The 18,255-nt window shown below is 46.0% G+C and overlaps 1 protein-coding gene across 11 annotated transcripts in view; it reads right to left on the bottom strand.

Moving 5' to 3' along the window:
• The window catches only part of PIEZO2 (piezo type mechanosensitive ion channel component 2), a 465,650-nt gene that overhangs the window by 78,268 nt on the left and 369,127 nt on the right, over nucleotides 1-18,255 (bottom strand). For all 11 annotated transcript variants that reach the window (XM_050767526.1, XM_050767528.1, XM_050767531.1 and 8 more), the window contains 7 exons: nucleotides 11,240-11,416; nucleotides 10,819-10,944; nucleotides 9,234-9,434; nucleotides 8,018-8,222; nucleotides 7,795-7,896; nucleotides 6,144-6,309; nucleotides 411-654 (listed from right to left, as the gene is read on the bottom strand). In XM_050767526.1, coding sequence (XP_050623483.1) covers nucleotides 411-654; nucleotides 6,144-6,309; nucleotides 7,795-7,896; nucleotides 8,018-8,222; nucleotides 9,234-9,434; nucleotides 10,819-10,944; nucleotides 11,240-11,416 — 1,221 coding nt within the window. The remainder of the gene's footprint in view (nucleotides 1-410; nucleotides 655-6,143; nucleotides 6,310-7,794; nucleotides 7,897-8,017; nucleotides 8,223-9,233; nucleotides 9,435-10,818; nucleotides 10,945-11,239; nucleotides 11,417-18,255) is intronic.

Here is an 18,255-nt window from a genome sequence, read left to right as displayed (position 1 = left end):
GCTCTTTCTAGATAAGAGGGTTGCTTTTTGCCGACAGAATACAGCTTTTGAAAAGATTCAATGGCTCGAATTCAGCTCTTAACAGGGCCACTTCATAACTCATACTGGGAGTGATGACAAATTGTCCCTCAGAAGAGACAGAATTTTAATTAGTAAAAGACATTTTAGAATTTATTCCTATGAACACATATCCTTTAGCCATGTGACCTTGAAATGGTGAAAATGAGCCAAAAAGATTCTGTTTAATGTGGCAACACAGAGAAGAATAAATGGCTTTTCAATTCTGAATTTGCAGCATCTTATTTGGGGCTTTTAAGAGAGCAACACGACAAGCACTGGGCTTTTAATAACCACCGAGTGGATTGTTTACTCTTACACGGAAACTGTGTTATGCAGTGGGAACCACTTACTGACAGGATATTTTTCATCGTAATCACAAAAACGTTGTATGCGATCAGCCAGTCCCAGTAGCGCAGGATGCTCTTGATGGGTTTCAACAGCAAATCGCCCCCAAAGAGCAGGAAGTAGAAACAGGCCACCAGGTACCCCATGCAAAAGATGCTGATCCTGGTGGTCCCAGTGATGAAGATGATGGTGAGCACGAACCAGAAGAGGTAGCTGAAGACGATCACTTTGGACATGTCTAAGTAAGATCTGGAAAACAAAGCCAATGACAAAAGGACAACAACAAAACAAACAAAAGCAAAATCAGGAAAGTCTTTAACAAGGGAAGAAATTCATGCTCTCTACTGCACCTCGCAAATCAGACTGTGAGTTTTCATTTCATCCTGCTATCTAGGAAACCCTCAAATAGTAATAGACCAATAGATGAGTTGTGGAAACCGTGTGTACGCTTCTCGTCACCTTATTCAGGCCAAATTTCTCACAAACAACATTTTCTGCCTACCACTTGAGTACTCAAAATTCTCCTTTCTGTTTCTGTGGGAGGCATGAATAATTGTATGGCAAAAGAAATTCTAAGATACAGATGCCTTCTGGCTAGTGAAAGAAATGTTAAGAATGGATGAACTAGAAGTTAAACAAATTTATATTGAACACAAAGGTTTTATTACAGGTGGAAATCTTTCCCTACACATGGGAGGAGGCGATTCTGAGCAACTATCCACAGCCATGGTGAGGCTTTTATGTTCTTTCCAATATTCTGTTTTTGGAGGTCCTCGGGCTGAGTCAGGATTCCCTGTGCGGGCCACCCATCCCTGCTGCTTTCCTCATGGAAGGTGAAGCCAGCGTTCAGGTGTCAGTCTTGCAACAAGCAGCAGCTCTAGCCTGCGGGTCAATGTTATCTGACAGGAGTCACACCTATAGGCCAAGCCCTAACTGCATTTCTTGATTAGAACTTTTTGGTTTTGGGGGTTTTGCCTTGGTAGTTTCTTTTGGCACATGTGGGAAGAAGCAGAGGAGAACCAATTCTGGATTAATTCTTTGATGAATGGGTTCTTGTTTTGTAGGATGTTAGTGAGTAAACTGCTTAATAAAATATGCACCACACTTGAGCTATTCAGCATCATTAGGGGATGATTCTGAGTTGTGCCTTGGTACATTTCTCAGACAAGTAAACTTTTACCCTTTACCCTTTTTAAAGTAAAACGCTTAAATATGTTTATAATTCTTTTTTCTAAAATATATAAACCCTTCCTTGACTTCATAATGGAGAGTGAATGAAATGTCAGTATCTCCCTGTATCCCTGGATCATCACAAATAAAGGTAGTGATTTGTATGAGCCTAGGGGCCTTCTGAAGTGTGTGTGGTTTTAATTCAGTGGAATTGGGCTGCTGCCATTTTGAGTGTATGTGCAGGCCCATGTGTGACTGTGAGTACAGCTTATTCTTTCCATAACGTTCCTTCCTGGCCTGCAGCAGTCAATTCCCGCTTTACCAGCCCTGGCCTTCACATCTTGGCGCTGAACCCACTTTGGATCCTGAATTCATAAAACTAAGCTTGTGAGGAGAACATGGAAAACATCAATAAACATGCTTCAAAGAAGAGCCTTAAGGATTTCTGAATAGAGAGACTGAACCCTGGTGACAGGTACTGTGGCTAAGGGGCCACCTAACTCTCAGGGCTCTGGCCGCTTTCCAGAGATCCCAGGGTGCTGTGGAGCTGACCCCTGTTGGAGAGGAAGAGGGGAGCACGGCTGTGCTTCTGACCAGCAAGCATGTGCGCTGGCTTCCTACTCACTGCTGTGGCATTTGACAGGTCACTTCCTGAGGGGGGTCACTTTGCTGGCAGTCCTCATTGAGAAACAGAACAACAATTTGAAATAACTAAAGCAAAAATCAGCTTTAAAAATCAATGGCACACAAAAGCTTTCCATTGGAGTTATGATTAGGTTTTTCATGAATACACTGAAAATACTTATGTTCCCTTTGCAATAGTAAATATTGGGCTGGACTGATTGTTTTCTTAGCATCACAGAGAAGAGGTAAAAATGGAAGTCTTACCTTAGATCAGTGCCTAGTTTAGTACTTAATTCACAAATAGAATGGTCAAGTCCATATAGCATATTGTTTTAAAGCAAATTCACTTCCTGATTTACTCAATTTATATCGAGCCTCTCGTGCTACCAAAAGGCACACAAGTGCTTAAACATTGATTTGGGAGCTGGATTGCTTGAGTTCCAATCCCAGTTCTCCTGTGGCCTACGTCTCATCTCATCGCTGCAGTTTCCTCCTCTCCACAATGGGGATAACAGCATGACCTCCTTGGGCTGGGGTAAAATGGCTCCATGTGTGCAAAGCCTGGACCAGAGCCTGGTGCAAAGGCAGTAGCAGGTGACTGACAGTTATCTGTATTGGTACATGCATTATGGGCCGAGAACTGTAAGTGGGGGATGGGGACAAATACAAAAGCAAGTTAGACGTGATCTTCACCCTAAGGCTACACCTTAGAAGTGGGGATAAGACGGGTTCTTCAGGTACCAACACCAGTCAGAAGATGATCCACACCATGTAAACAGGAATCTCTGGAAGACTGGAAGCTGGAGAGTGACTCCATGTGTGGGGTCGGCCAGCTCGGATACTATCAGTGAACTACCTCCACATGGATGGCATGTGTGCCATGACTGCATGAGCCTCTCACTGCAACCTTGTGTGGCTCAATAGGGCAGACACTAATCAGTGAGGATGAGAGGTTAGGAAATTAGTCCCATGACATACAGCTAATAAGGGGGTATCAAAAGTCACAGCAGCTTCCTCAGATAGCTGACTACAGTGGGCAGCTGAGTGGAGTCTTAGAGGCACTGAAAGACCGAAGATCTGACTGCAGAGGCAGAGTGGGCCTGCCCTCCATGAAGTTGGCCTTGGGTGACAAAATCTCAACATGGAAACCCAGGGAATGCAGAAAGGGTGAATGCATGGTGAAAGGTCAAGCATGGTTTAAACACAAATACTGTGAGGGAAACACGGCCCAGATCAGCTGTTATGAGGCTGGGCAGAATGGTGGAGGACAGAAAAGCTGCTAGGGAGACCTTGCATGGCCACAGGGGAGACACTGCTCAAGAAGAGCACAGGCACAAGATGGAATCTAGGGAGCCATTCCTCCTTAGTGCCCAGTGAATATAGGAAGTGAGGACGAGGAACAAGGGATGAGGAGGAGAGATGCGAGATGAGGAAAACGAATGGAGGATGAGGAGGAGGGATGGGGATAAGGATGAGGGATGGAGGATGAGGAGGAGGGATGGGGGATAAGGATGAGATGGAGGATGAGGAGGAGGGATGGGGATAAGGATGAGGGATGGAGGATGAAGCGGAGGGATGGGGATAAGGATAAGGGATGGAGGATGAAGCGGAGGGATGGGGGATGAGGAGGAGAAATAGAGGATGGGGAGGAGGCATGGAAGATGAGAATGAGAAATGGAAGAGAATGAGGGATGGGGATAAGGATTAGTGATGGGGATTGAGGATGAGCGATGGAGGATGAGGAGGATAAATAGAGAATGAGGATGAACTATGGGGATGAGGATGAGGGATTAAAGATAAATAGGAGGACTGGAAGATGAGAATAAAAGATGGGGATAAGGGAAAGGGGATGAGGATGAGCTATGAGGATGAGACTGAGGAATGAAGAATGAGGAGGATGAATGGAGGATGAGAATGAAGGATGAAGAAGGAGGAGGGATAGGGATAAGGATGAGGGATGGGGGCAAGAATGAGCTATGGAAATGAGGATGAGGGATGGAAGATGAGTAGGAGGAGTGGAAGATGAGAAGGAGGGATGAGGATGAGGCAGAGGCAAGAGGGATGAGGAGGAGGGATGGGAGATAAGGATAAAGTATGAAGATGAGGATGAAGGATAAAGAATGAGAATGAGGGGTGAAGATGAAGAGGAGGGATGCAGGATGAGAAAGAGAAATGGAGGATGAGGAGGAAGGATGGGGATGAGTAGGAGAACTGGGGGATGAGAATGAGCTATGGGGATGTAGATAAAGGATGAAAGATGAGGGCTGGGCGTGGTGGCTCACGCCTGTAATCCCTGCACTTTGGGAGGCCGAGGCGGGCGAATCACGAGGTCAGGAGATCGAGACCATCCTGGCCAACACGGTGAAGCCCTGTCTCTACTAAAAATACAAAAAATTAACCGGGCGTGGTGGCGGGTGCCTGTAGTCCCTGTAGCTACTTGGGAGGCTGAGGCAGGAGAATGGTGTGAACCCGGGAGGCGGAGCTTGCAGTGAGCCGAGATCACGCCACTGCACTCCAGCCTGGGCGACAGAGCGAGACTCTGCCTCAAAAAAAAAAAAAAAAAAAAAAAAAAAGAAAGATGAGGAGGGATGGAGGAGGAGAAAGATGGAGGAGGGATGGAGGGTGAGGAGGGGGGATGGCAGAGAAGGATGGATGGAGGAGGAGGAGGAGTGGGGATGAAGAGCTATGAGGATGAGAAGGAGGGATGCAGGATGAGAAGGAGAAATGGAGGATAAGGAGGAGGGATGGGGATAAAGATGAGCCATGGGGATGCGGATGAAGGATGAAAGATTGGGAGGAGGGATGAAAGATTAGGAGGAGGGATGGAGGATGAGGAGGAGGAATGGGGATAAGGATGAGGGATGAAGGATGAGAATGAGGGATGGAGATAAGGAAGGATGCAGGATAAAAAGGAATGTGGATACAAATGAGGGATGGAGGAGGAGAAGAAGGAATGGAAGATGAGGAAGAGGAATGGGAATGAAGATGAGCTATAGGGATGAGAAGGAGTAATGCAGGATGAGAAGAAGAAATGGAGGTGAGGAGGAATGGGGATAAAATGAGCTATGGGGATGTGGTTGAAGGATGAAAGATTAGGAGTAGGAATGGAGGATGAGGAGGAGAAATGGGGAAAAGGACGAGGGTTGGGGATAAAGTTGAGGGATGGAGAACATGGATGAGCTATGTGGATAAGAATGAGGGATAGAGGATGAGGAGGAAGGATGGAGATGAGAGGGAGGAAAGGGGGATGAGGATGTCCTATGGGAATGAGTATGAGGCATGGAGGATGGAGGGCAGCAGGATTAGGACTAAGAATGGGGATGAGGGATTAAGGATGAGTGGCAGGGATGGAGGATGAGAAGGAGGAATGGAGGGTGATGAGGAGGGATGGGGATAAGAATGAGAGATGGAGGATGAGAATAAGTTATGAAGATGAGGAAGAAGGCTGGAGGGTGAGGAGGAGGGGTGGGGTTAAGAATGAGCTGTGGAGATGAAGATGAAAAATGGAGGATGAGTAGGAGAGACAGAAGACGAGGAGAAGGGATGAGGATGAGGGATGAAAGATAAGGAAGAAAGATGGGGGATGAGGAAGAGGGAGGGAAGATGAGGATGAGCTATGGGGATGCAGAGGAGGGATAAGAGATGAGCGGGAGGACCCTCCACTGGAGAGCTGGTATCATTGGGACAAGTCAGCTTTGGTCTGAACAAGAGGAGGATGACTGAGGCCATAAAGAGGTGGTTTACACGGACAAAAGCAGGTGCAGTGCTGTAATTCAGAGGCTCAGCCTCCAGGCTGCTGACTCACACTGTCCAGCATTGATTAGCTTCAGTGCATACAATTCAGCACATCTATTTCCAAAGTATAGCAGATAAAGTATAGAGGAGCAATGTAATGGAAATACACACATGAAAGTGGCTTTTAGCAAATGTGAAGCTCTTGTTACCTGCAGTGAATAAAATCTGGCACAGGGTTGTGTTGGCTAAAGGAGGCCGCATCAAGGTTCATGCAGATCTCGACATTGTCACCTGCCATGATTCGCACTGCAGCCTTGTTCTCATCCTCAAAAATCTGCCGTTGTAAGGAGGCGCACAGAAGCAGCATGAAGTCATCTGGCAAGACAGAGGTGAGATCATGAAGCCACCTCACCCTCTTCCGATTTACATAATGCAACACACAGTCATCACACAGCAACAGCCCCTCCCCAGCTCCTAAGTGAGTTGTTTCCAAAGTTCATAGTAAAATTCATCCTGGAGTCCAATGTCGGGGCCAAGTCACACCTTCTCCACCTCGCAGGGCATAGAGTGACCACAGACACTCCAGGAGCTCACATGAGGAGTCTGGATTTTGTTTGCACATTGATGAGAGAAAGTATTGGGTGGTACTTACTAGTCTTCGTGAGTCTCTTAGAGCGCAGTGTTTATTTGCATTTACCTCCCACCAGTTTTAAGGAGGTCACTTAAGCAATTTCCCCATCTTTATCTTTTTACGTGTGGCAGATGCAGATATTCATTTTTCCTTTTTCTTTTTTTTTTTGAGACAGAGTGTCGCCCAGGCTGGAGTGCAGTGGCTCGATCTCAGCTCACTGCAAGCTCCACCTCCTGGGTTCACGTCATTCTCCTGCCTCAGCCTCGCATGTAGCTGGGATTACAGGTGCCCGCCACCATGCTTAGCTAATGTTTTGTATTTTTAGTAGAGACAGGTTTTCACTGTGTTAGCCAGGATGGTCTTGATCTCCTGACTTCATGATCCACCCGCCTCGGCCTCCCAAAGTGCTGGGATTACAGGCGTGAGCCACTGCACCCGGCCTCATTTTTCTTTATCCTTTCCATCCCCCTTTCCATTTGCAACCAAAGATTCTCCCCAGAGCATAAGCCACACTACAGGCGTGGTGAGAGCAGGTGGAGGTGGTGGACCAGTGCCAGACAGTACAGAGCAGCCTGAGACAGCTGTCTTCCCAGCAACTGCCACAAAGGGCCTCAGGCCAAGCCTGCCTGACAGCCGGCACACAAGCTGCTTCCTTGCTTTTTAAATTAAACCTCAACTTGTTTAGGCAGGGCAGTCATTTGCATTTTCTGTAGCACCCAGTACTCTGGTCTTGGGGGAGCTGCTCTGACCTTTGGATCACCAGCTGCCCTGGGAAGGCCTTGGGGCTGCAGCCCAATTCTAGAGCAACTGAAATCTGGGAAGCATCTCCTAGCATCTGCTGCCCCATGTTCAGGGTTGATTTATCTGCATTGGGAGCAGAAACCACAAAGTCAGTAAACACAAAACACAAAGCCTTCCTCTCTGGTCTGTCTTTTGAAAGGTGGCTGCGTAGATGTGCGCGTGCGTGTGTGTGTGTGTGTGTGTGTGTGTTTTGGGGGAAGTGAAATTATGCAAGGGAATATGGTATTTCAAACATTGATTTATTATTTCGCAAGTGTAATAGGGTGAGTAGAAGCCATTAATGACCTGTGATCTTAATGCATAAGACAAGCCTTTACATGATTATGAAGTCTAGTGGAAGACAAAAGGCACTAATGCATAGCACGGAAGAATGATTAGCAGTGACCCCGGATACCAGCACTCCGTGGCCCTGCAGTGGAAACACTTACAGACAAGAAACACGGGGTTGGGCCGCACAATGAAATCGGGGAAGTACAGCCACTTTATGATGTTGTCATTGAAGCTGGCACCCTTGAATCTCCACGGGTAATCTGCAGGGAGGGAAGTGGCGAACAGCACAATCAATACTCTTCTTCACCACGCTTCTCCCAGCCGTCCACTCGGTAATAGCTTCTTCTAAAAGTAGACGGCTGCAGGGAGGGGCAGGCTCACCTCGGCAAGGAGCAGGTGGGATGCCGATGCAGATGAAATACTGGAAGGTGATGATGCATGCCAGGAAGCAGCAGTACTTGGGCCAGATCTCCGCGATGGCTTTCCTTCTGCGTCTATATAAGACAGCGATCAGCCAGCAGGCGTGGATCATGGCATAGAAATCCATTCGCTGGCCAATCACATTAACTGACATTAGGAAACAGGTCTGTGTAAAGATGAAAAGAGGCACAAAAAAAATAAATATATCAGACTTATGGGAAAGGGGACTGGTGATAGGTATCAGGTCTGTGTAGATGGCGGAGACCCACATCCCTCAGGGCCAGTCTGTCTGCACAGATTCACCAGTGCTTGCTCTTTTGAGTGTCTCAGGTGAAGACAGAAATACTGTACAGATTACTCCCAAGGGACAAACTGACTAAGTAGCTCTTATAATAACCACTTCAGACAATAAAGCCAACAGCAATTTTGATCTCCTCATGAAACATCACCATTCCTACTTCCTTCTATGAAGGCACAGGCACTATCACAACCATTTTAGGTTAAAACAGTTCATTTTGGCTGCAGCTTATGGTTTCAGAATGCACAGAGAGAAGATTAATATTTATTTATTATTAATTAATTAATTAATTTGAGATGGACTCTTGCTCTGTCACCCAGGCTAGAGTGCACTGGTATAATCTTGGCTTACTGCAACCTCTGCCTCCCAGGTTCAGACAATTCTCCTGCCTCAGCCTCCCAAATACCTGGGATTACAGGCGTGCACCACCGTGCGTGGATTATTTTTGTATTTTTAGTAGAGATGGGGTTCCACCATGTTGGCCAGGCTGGTCTTGAACTCCTGACCTCAGAAGCTCCGCCCACCTTGGCCTTCAAAAGTGCTGGGATTACAGGCGTGAGCCACCGCGCCCAGCCAGAAGATGAATACTTTATTCTTAATAAGAAACCTGTTAACATGGCAACTGATGGCCATGCATTTACATTGCTCTGGAGATCCAGAGAGGCCAAGGCACTGCTGTGGAGGGGGTGTTCAGCACCTAGTCTTGGAAAACTTTCAGTCAAGCCAGTTAACCATCAGTACAAATACTTTCTGTTCTTCTCAAGGAGACAGCTATCATGCCTGGAGATGTATCACAAGGTTCCAGTGGCCAATTGGCCAGAAGCAGTTTTTGAATTTTCATGGAAAAGAGAAATAAAACATGTCAGCAAGGAAACTCACCTCCAGACCGAATTTGTAGAAGAAGTAATTTATGAAATATTTGGCACAATTAATAAGTCCATCATCTAGATGTAGTCTTGTAATGTCATGAAAGATAGTTTTAGACACAGGGGCCGTCAGGTTGTTTCGACCTCGATAGTATTCCTGATGGCGGTAAATGGTGACTTCAAAGGCCAGGATAGCCAGCATCAGGAGGTTATTCTACAAAGCAAGGAAACACAACTGTGTCAGCCAGATGCTGTACGATATGGTAATTTCAAGCAATTCCCATATTCTTCACAACTACAAGGACAATGTTTTATAAAAGCTCACCTCTCTTATACAGTTTTGAGCTCAATATTCATTTTCTCTGTCTTATTTATTGTGGCATTATCTCTATTAGAAAATCAGGCTAATTTCCAAAGTAATAGGATCTAGAATCTCCAGACATAAGATGCTGCTGCTCATTCCTATTTCTCAAAACTACACATCTCACACCAAGGAAGCAATTTCCAGTTATCCAAGGAGGGCAGTTCAGCCTTGTTTGTGACTAGAAGTGCAAAAACAGTACAGAGACATCCTGGAAAATGCACCCAGCTGGAAGAACAGGAAGCTGCTTAGGGGGAAACTTTTGAACACCCCTGAAATCTTGCTACAGAGAGCAATAGATTGAGAAGCATGCTGACAACAGTAAAATAATAATAGTGATGATATAATGATTATTCAAGATAATGAAAACAGTTAACATTTATGGAACCATGGGTTCCAGACACGATTCAATCACCCTTTTCAAATACCAATTTGCTTTATCCTCATAACAGCTATTTACAGTGGCTACTAGTACAAAAGATATCTACCACGTGGTGAAAAATCTAGAAGCTACACAAAGAAAATGGGATGCTTAATACATTTAAAAATCCCAGGTGCTGAGTGTAGAGGCTGTACCGTTAAATGCATTGCCAGTGTAACATGATTAGGACTGCTCAGATAATCCACAAAAATAAAACGTGAAAAATCTGAAGCATGTTGTTTTCATTATGTTTGTATGGCTGTTTGTACTCAAGTTCCCTTTTATAAATATATGCTTTATTACTTCTAGATGTAATAGATTCTCTTTATTAAAAACTATAGAGAAACAGAATTTACACAGCAAAAATGTCTTGTAAGGCTATATCCGCTTCTCAGAAATAATCACTATTGAGCATTTGGTCTACTTTACTCAATATTTTTCTTTGTGTCTAGAAGAGATCATACTATGCGTAGTGTTTTGAAATTTGCTTTTTAAAAAACTTAATATATTTTAAACATGCTTCAATTCTAATGCACCCGTTGACCTTAATCTTGTAATGGTCTTAAAACGATTGTATAATGTTCCAATGAATGTATTTGTCACATTTTATTCAAGCAATCTCAGACCGTTTGGTCATTTTCTCTTTAACGTGCCATAATACTGATTTTAACACTTAGAGTTTGTTGCAAAGGTGATGCCAAATCCCACATGAGAATATGTGGTTACTATAAAATGTGATGTTGAGCGTCTCGGGGAGGAACCCTGAACTATTATATAGGGGTGTGGAGGCCCAAACTAAGCACGACAAGCCGTTACCCTTAGGTAGACGAGCAGAGGCGAAGACTTCCGCAGGCCGACCCACTCTGTAGGATCGACAGGAGCACTGTAGAGCAGAGACTTGTTCAACTCATTAAGGGGGATGTTTGTTTGATTTTCATTTGGCTAAAAAGAAGAGAAAATGGAGTAAAAAAATAGCTTCACAGATTAGGAGAGCTCGGGTTATTTAGTCTTCAGCTTTGAGCAAACGGACAGTGGTGGGATGGGAGGGGCAGGCCCATCTCAGGGGAGACCTCAGTATGAGAGGAGGCTTAACACAGGGCCAGAGCACGACCAGGGAGAGGTGACTTACAAGCCCGGCCAGGCCAGGCCAAATGTGCTTGGGGATGGCGGTTCCCCAAGCATCTGCCTTGCTTTGCTAAAGGGCAGTCAGGAATACTCCCCTATCACCGAGGCTCACCAAGGAACAGTTAACAGAGAAGTTCTCAGGCTTAATGGTTTGGAGCTGGTACAACATTTTGCAGACGATGATCACACACGTCCAGACCGTGCAGACACTTGAAGCCAGACGGCGCAGCTTGGCGTACGGCAGAGCAAAAGCCCAAGAAATCAAAAATACATAGTTGAACAGAGACACCTGAAAACATACAACCAGAAATGGGGACAAAAATACGTAACATGGCATAACAAACAGGACATCCACAAAACAGGATGACTTGATTTACTCAGTTCAGCAAAAGTGGACTGGATTCCTAGCACGCGCACGGAATTGCCCTAGGTGCTGGGGTACTAAAGTAGGTGAGTTATGGTCTCACCCCTCGGGGACATTATGTCTTGTATGGCAGGTGATGTCACTATCATGTAGCACTGGCTAAGCTATCGATGTGGGCAGGCTCCTGTGAGAGCATCCAGAAGGGTCCTTGGTCCAATGTGGAGGTCAGGAAGCATTTTCAAGAAGAAACAGTGCCTGAACTGAGCCAGGCCAAGAAAGATGAGAGGTGGATTCTTTAGGTAAAGGAGGCATGGGCGAAGGCAGGAAAGCATGAGCTAGTATGGTGGGGACAGGCGACAACAAACAACTGGAAAGTTCAGAGTTGAAAGTGTGAAGTGCAGCAGGAGGTGAGCCTGGAGGTGCAGCTATAGCCAAGTTCTGACGGATCCTTCTTACACCATGCTATGGCGCAGGAGCCCAGTCTTCAGAAAATGGAGAGCTGTGGAGGGGTATTACACTGGGAATTTGGAGGTAAGATTTGCTTCCCATTGAGATCAATGTAACTGACGAATGGAGGGTGCACTGTGGGGATTGGATGTGAGGTTAGGTGACCCACTCACATGCTGCTGCAATAGCCCAGGGAAGATGGGGAGGAGGCGCGAGTTCAAGATGGGAGGCAAAATTAGCTGGACTCGATGACTGATTGGCTTGGTGGGCCGGTGGGTAGGAGAGAAGGTTCAAGGAGTGACTCCCAGGTTTCCACTTGAGAGCCTGAGTGGGTAACAGTACCATGACTGACACAGCAGTGCTGACAGGGAAGCTGGTCAGAGCGGCAAGTTTATGAGCTCAGCTTGAACTGTTGACTTTGGACTGCATGCGAGTTCATTGATCAGGCCAGATGTTCTCACATTTCTAGCAATTCTATAGTATAGTTAATAGTTCATCGGACAGTATAGAAGGACCATCATCTTCTTCAGGCATGGGAAGTGCTCATTTATTCTGAATATTGTGAAAGTAATATTCTAGAAATGTTTAATATTATCAGGTAGAAATAACAGCATGCTCTCATTTGATACAACTAAACATGTACCAAGCATTGTGGGCTAAGCCTTGTGGGCTATAAGAGACATAGTTACCTACTTGGCTTATAAAATTATAAAAGAAGAGGCCGGGTGCAGTGGCTCATGCCTGTAATCCCAGCACTTCGGGAGGCTGAGGTCAGTGGATCACGAGGTCAGGAGTTCAAGACCAGCCTGGCCAAGATGGTGAAACCCCATCTCTACTAAAAATACAAAAAATTAGCTGGACTCGGTGGCAGGCGCCTGTAATCCCAGCTACTTGGGAGGCTGAGGCAGGAGAATCACTTGAACTCAGAGGGCAGAGGTTGCAGTGAGCCAAGATCGTGCTACTGCACTCCCCACCCTGGGTGACAGAGTGAGACTACGTCTCAAAAAAAAAAAAAGTTAAAAAAACTATAAAAGAAGAAAATGTGGAGACTGCATGACAGTATTTAATTCTGCTATTTGTTACCTGTTATTCTTCTACTCAACTATTTGTCACTGTCCAATGCAAGGAACCTCTCTGAAAATTAAGTGCTGAAATATTAGGGTAGGAGGAGATGCCTTATAGAATTAATTGAAGATGAAAGAAACACTGTACATGGAAAGGCCCTGTAAACCATAACTCACTCATAAACATAATCAAAGTTACCTTTGAACAAAACAGACAGATTAGCGAACTGACTTCCTCTTTAGCCATCAGCAAGTGTCTCGTCAATTTGGATATTAAAAAGCAAACCCTATTAAAGAAGCTGTGAAATTAACTCTGTTATGTCTGTTACTATGTATCTAAAGCCTTTAGTATAAAGACAGCACAATTTATTCAGAACTTTCAATTTTCTGAGTGATGGGAAAAGAGAAGTAAAGATAGTAACTTTCATTAAGTCTTAACCAGGTTCAAGGTGACACATCCTTTGAGGATTCCCTGCCCGCAGGAGGCATGTGGGAGGGACAGATGGAGGCACAGAGGCACTTGGTGACAGCATAAGGGGACTGAGACCGGAAGAATAAATAGCAGTTAGACAGGCAAAAGAAAAAGCAGGTCCAAGGCCCTTCCAGACTTGGGAGAGCATGGGCTGCCCATCCTTGGAGAAGCAAGTGATTCATGGTGAGAGAAGTGTCATCTGAAACCTGTCAGAGGACTTTAAAACCCACCTGGCGTCCTAGACTGTCCAGGGATGGCAAAGGTGAAGTGGTCTGGGCTGGATCATGGGGGTCTTATACTACGTTATCGTGGGGATGAGAGGCAGCTGCTGCAAGGTTTCGGTAGAGGGCTCTCATGATCACGTCTACCCTGTGGGAAGACTATTCTGGCTGCATTGTGGAATACGTGTTGGAAAGAGAAAAGGCTGGGAAAAGCTGGGAATCTGTAAGAGCAATCAAAAGGGGAGTGGAGGCAGAGGGAGTGAGTAGGTCACCTGAAAGTGCTTTGGGGCCACTCAAGAAGTGGGGTCAGGCCCAGCTGTCCCGTGGACACAGGGGCCTGGAGTTCAAAGAGAGCAGTGAGTTGACACAGATTTTAGGACTCGCAGCAGGTGAAGGGCAACTGAACCAGTCCTGTGCTTGTGAGCTAGTGAGCTCACCCATGACAGTCCAGAACAGACACAGGCTGTGGACAGAACCTGAGGAACACGCTGAGGACGCTGGTGGGAAGGGCAGGAGGAGCCCAGGAACGAGACAGGAAGGGTCTGACGAAGCGGTGGGGAAGGGCCGGGAAGGTGAGCTGATGTTCAAAACAAAGAGGGAGAGCTTCAATGACAAGGAAAGGATCCCGAGTCCTCAGCATCCTAGAGAAGTCAAATTAGAGGACTAAAGAGCCTCTGTGAGGTGAATATTTTTATTTTATCATTTTACGAATAGAAACACTGGGGCTCAGTGAAGTATGATACTTCATTCCATAAAAATAGCAAGACCAGTGCAAACCTCAGTGCGCCATGCCCTCTCACAGTTCTGTCATCTAAAGAGATCATGATCTCATCATTTCCCTGATGGTAAGAATCTCATGGAAGGGAAGAAGAAAGGAGGAGGAAGAAGAGGAGGAAGAGGAGGAGGAGGAAGAGGAGGAGGAGGAGGAGGGGGAGGAAGAAGGATAAGGAAGAAGAAGAGGAGGGAGAAAAGGGGAGAGAGAAGGGGAAGCAGAAAAGAGGAGGGGGAAGGGGAAGGAGAATTAGGAGAAGGAGGAGGAGGAGGAGGAGGACGATGACTATGACAAATACCTGGGCTACAACCGACACCTGATGAATTAGAATTTTAGGGAAATAGACACTGGTCCACATACATAACAAGTGTCCAGGTGATTCTTACTATCAAGGATTTTGAGAAACAGTTTTATGCCATAATGCTTTCCCAACAAAGCACTGTACACGGGTTGTCATCCTATCTGAATATAACCTTGTGGGGCATGAGGGCCCTGCCTCGAGGGAAGGGGCCTCTGAGAACCCAAGCCTCCTGGTCCCTGCACTTACCCATCCCTGGCTTCCCTCCCCCAAAGGACCTGGGCTGCAACTATCACCTCCAGGCTGCAACCACTTGCAAGAGATACTCCTCCCTGTGCAGCCAGTGCTCACTGTGGACACCTCTAGCACAGCAGTTATTATCACTTTTAGTTTTATTTGGCAGCCATTCCCATCCCATTCCCATCAGGCTGTGAGCTAAGACAAGTGTGTCTTTCAAGCTACTGCACCAGCACCTAGCACCATGTACACATTCACTTTATTGTGAGTTCTTTTTTTTTTTTTGAGACGGAGTCTCGCTCTGTTGCCCAGGCTGGAGTGCAGTGGCGTGATCTCCGCTCACTGCAAGCTCATGCCATTCTCCTGCCTCAGCCTCCCCAGTAGCTGGGACTATAGGCGTCCGCCACCACACCTGGCTAAATTTTTGTATTTTTAGTAGAGACGGGCTTTCATTGTGTTAGCCAGGATGGTCTCGATCTCCTGACCTTGTGATCAGCCTGTCTTGGCCTCCCAAAGTGCCGGGATTACAGGCCTGAGCCACCACGCCCGGCCTATTGTGAGTTCTTAAAAAAGGCTCAATGAATGCTTAGTGAGAGCGAAAATATAACAATAATGACGAAACCTCAACTGACAAGAAGGAGAAACCTCAGGTTTGCAAAGTCCTTTTATTATCTTCTTTCCTTCCTTCCTTCCTTCCTTCATGGAGCTTCTCCAACTGGCCAGGCCCCCGGGGAAGAGCTGAGGTGCTAACAGAAAGTGTGGCCTCTTCCTCAAGATTCACCTGACCTCACAGAGCTGTCCAACAGCCTTTGGAATTAGAAAGTAGCTGTGTATTTCAAAAGGAGAAGAAAAAGTTGTATGTATTTTATATATATATATAATATATATTTAAATCTAGATTATTCCAAAGCAGTGTCACTCCTGAATAAGATGTTGATGTAAAATAAATGTTTCACTAACCATTTCTTTTCCAGCAGCTTCTTCTTTTCCAGATGCTTCATGATGATAACTTCGAAAAGGTTTAATATTTGCAGGAGAGATGAACCCAAAAGTTGTGAAAACAAGCACCCTTACTGAGGCCTTGGGTAAGGATGTCTTGAACCCAAAGCTGCCACAGCTCCTGAAGAGCTTTCTTTGTGGAGAGGGGCTGCGTCCTGCCTGTCCCCCGCCCAGTGCCAAGATGATGGGGCAGGTGGAGATGCAGGGAGGAGAATGTCCTCTGTGCACAGCCCGAGTGAGGAGCTAATCACTCGGAGCCCGATGCGTGCACCTGGAGCTTGGGCACTGGTACCCGTGGGGCCTGAGAGATGAAGAGCTCTGGCTACAGGGTGCAGAGTCTCTCTGTCGGGCTCCCATGTGTGCAAGCAGAGCAGGGCCTGTGTGAGGGCAGCTCCTGGGCCTGATGGGAAGGCACAGAGCGCCCAGAGCTGCTCCGAGGCTGCAGGGAAAGCTGTCTGGAAGGGCAGCAGGACTCCACAGAGGACTCCAGGAGGAGAAGGAGCTGGGCAACCAGGGGCTGGGTACCGGTGCCAGCCAAGAGTGCCAGTGGGATGCCCCACCGAGGAGCCTCCAGGAGGGCAAGGGCAGGTTTACCCGCCAGCTGCCAGCCCAGAGCATGAGGCCATCATGGGATGGCACAGGCCAAGTCACAACATCCCCATCCCAGGGGGCCTTGCCCTAAGCCTGTGAGTCTGAGCTCCAGCCCAGGAAAGAATGAAACAAAAGAAGGACTAAAGAGCCTCTGTGAGGTGGATTTTTTTTTTTAAATAAAAAACTTCCTTACAGAAGTTAGGAAGGAAGGAGGTGTGGGTGAGAAGGAAAGGATCAGCTAGGAATGGGGAGCTTCTACCTGCGGAGGGACCCGAGTCTCGATGATTCTCCGTGACTCCACAATTTTAACCACTGAAGTGAGATTTTGCTCACTTAAGTCACTGTAGGATTTTGTATTTCTTAGGAATGATCAGAAAGTGCGCTGAGTTCAGGGACACGGAGGAAAGTTTCCCTATAGGATGCATTTTAAAGGGACAATGAAGGTCTGCAGAGAAGTCTTTTGATTGCATGTCACCAAATTGATGGCTCAGTGTGCCAATTACATTAGACAGAGCCAGCGACGCACACACTGTCAAGAACCCAGAGACCAAAGCTTCAGGGCCAGAAACCCCATGCAAGTGAGGTGACATCACGTACAACACGAGCGGCCGAAACAATCTTACGGCGACGGGATTTGGCAGATGCTAGCAGCAGAAGGAGCAGGATTTCTATGCCTCATGTGTCTCTCACTTGTTTTAAAATTAAAGGTGAGAGAGATGAAATTAGGAATGAAAATTCTGAAAGTCTGCACAATGTGTCAATCACAGAGAAGGGAGTGGTGATACTCTATGGAAGGCTGTTTTCCTAAGAGTGTAACACGGTAACTAGATATTTTGTTTACTTGATGGTCTGTTAACAAGGTTATGTCTGGGGACTCATTAAGGATAATGAAAAAAGTTGTCTGCCTTTTGTTTAGGATCTATAAGAAATTGCATCCTTTAACTCTTTTCTGATGGATAGATTGTACAACAGGATGGATTTATGACAGCAGATTCTCTGTCTGACTCCCATGAATTTCCTGTTCCCCCTAATGCCCACTCCCATCATTACACTGTCTGAACACGCCTTCACACCCCACAGCACAGCTTCTCATGAATCAGAAGGCATCTGTACCTCAGATTGGATTTCTTCAGAAATGGTCTTTGTGCATTTTTTGTCAAATGCCTTCTCTTGTTCTTTTCCATTTCTCTTTAATACCCTAACCCTCAAATTTTTATCTGAACTGTTCAATTCACCTCTACAGTTAAAATGCTTAAACTTTTGCTCTCAATGAATACAAATATTAGGATAGATTTGGGCTCCATTTAATGTATATGCCCCATGACTTAAGAATGCAGCCACTGCCCTAATATCCAGAATCTACAAAGAACTCAAACTTACAAGAAAATAAACCAAACAACCCCATCAAAAAGGGGGCAAAGGATATGAACAGACACTTCTCAAAAGAAGACATTTATGCAGCCAACAGACACATGAAAAAATGCTCATCATCACTGGCCATCAGAGAAATGCAAATCAAAACCACAATGAGATACTATTTCACACCAGTTAGAATGGTGATCATTAAAAGTCAGGAAACAACAGGTGCTGGAGAGGATGTGGAGAAATAGGAACACTTTTACACTGTTTGTGGGACTGTAAACTAGTTCAACCATTGTGGAAA

This window comes from Macaca thibetana, chromosome 18 (genome assembly GCF_024542745.1).
Source record: "Macaca thibetana thibetana isolate TM-01 chromosome 18, ASM2454274v1, whole genome shotgun sequence".
Taxonomy (NCBI): domain Eukaryota; kingdom Metazoa; phylum Chordata; class Mammalia; order Primates; family Cercopithecidae; genus Macaca; species Macaca thibetana.
Note: the sequence above shows the minus strand (reverse complement) of the source record. Positions and strands in the feature narration are given on the sequence as shown.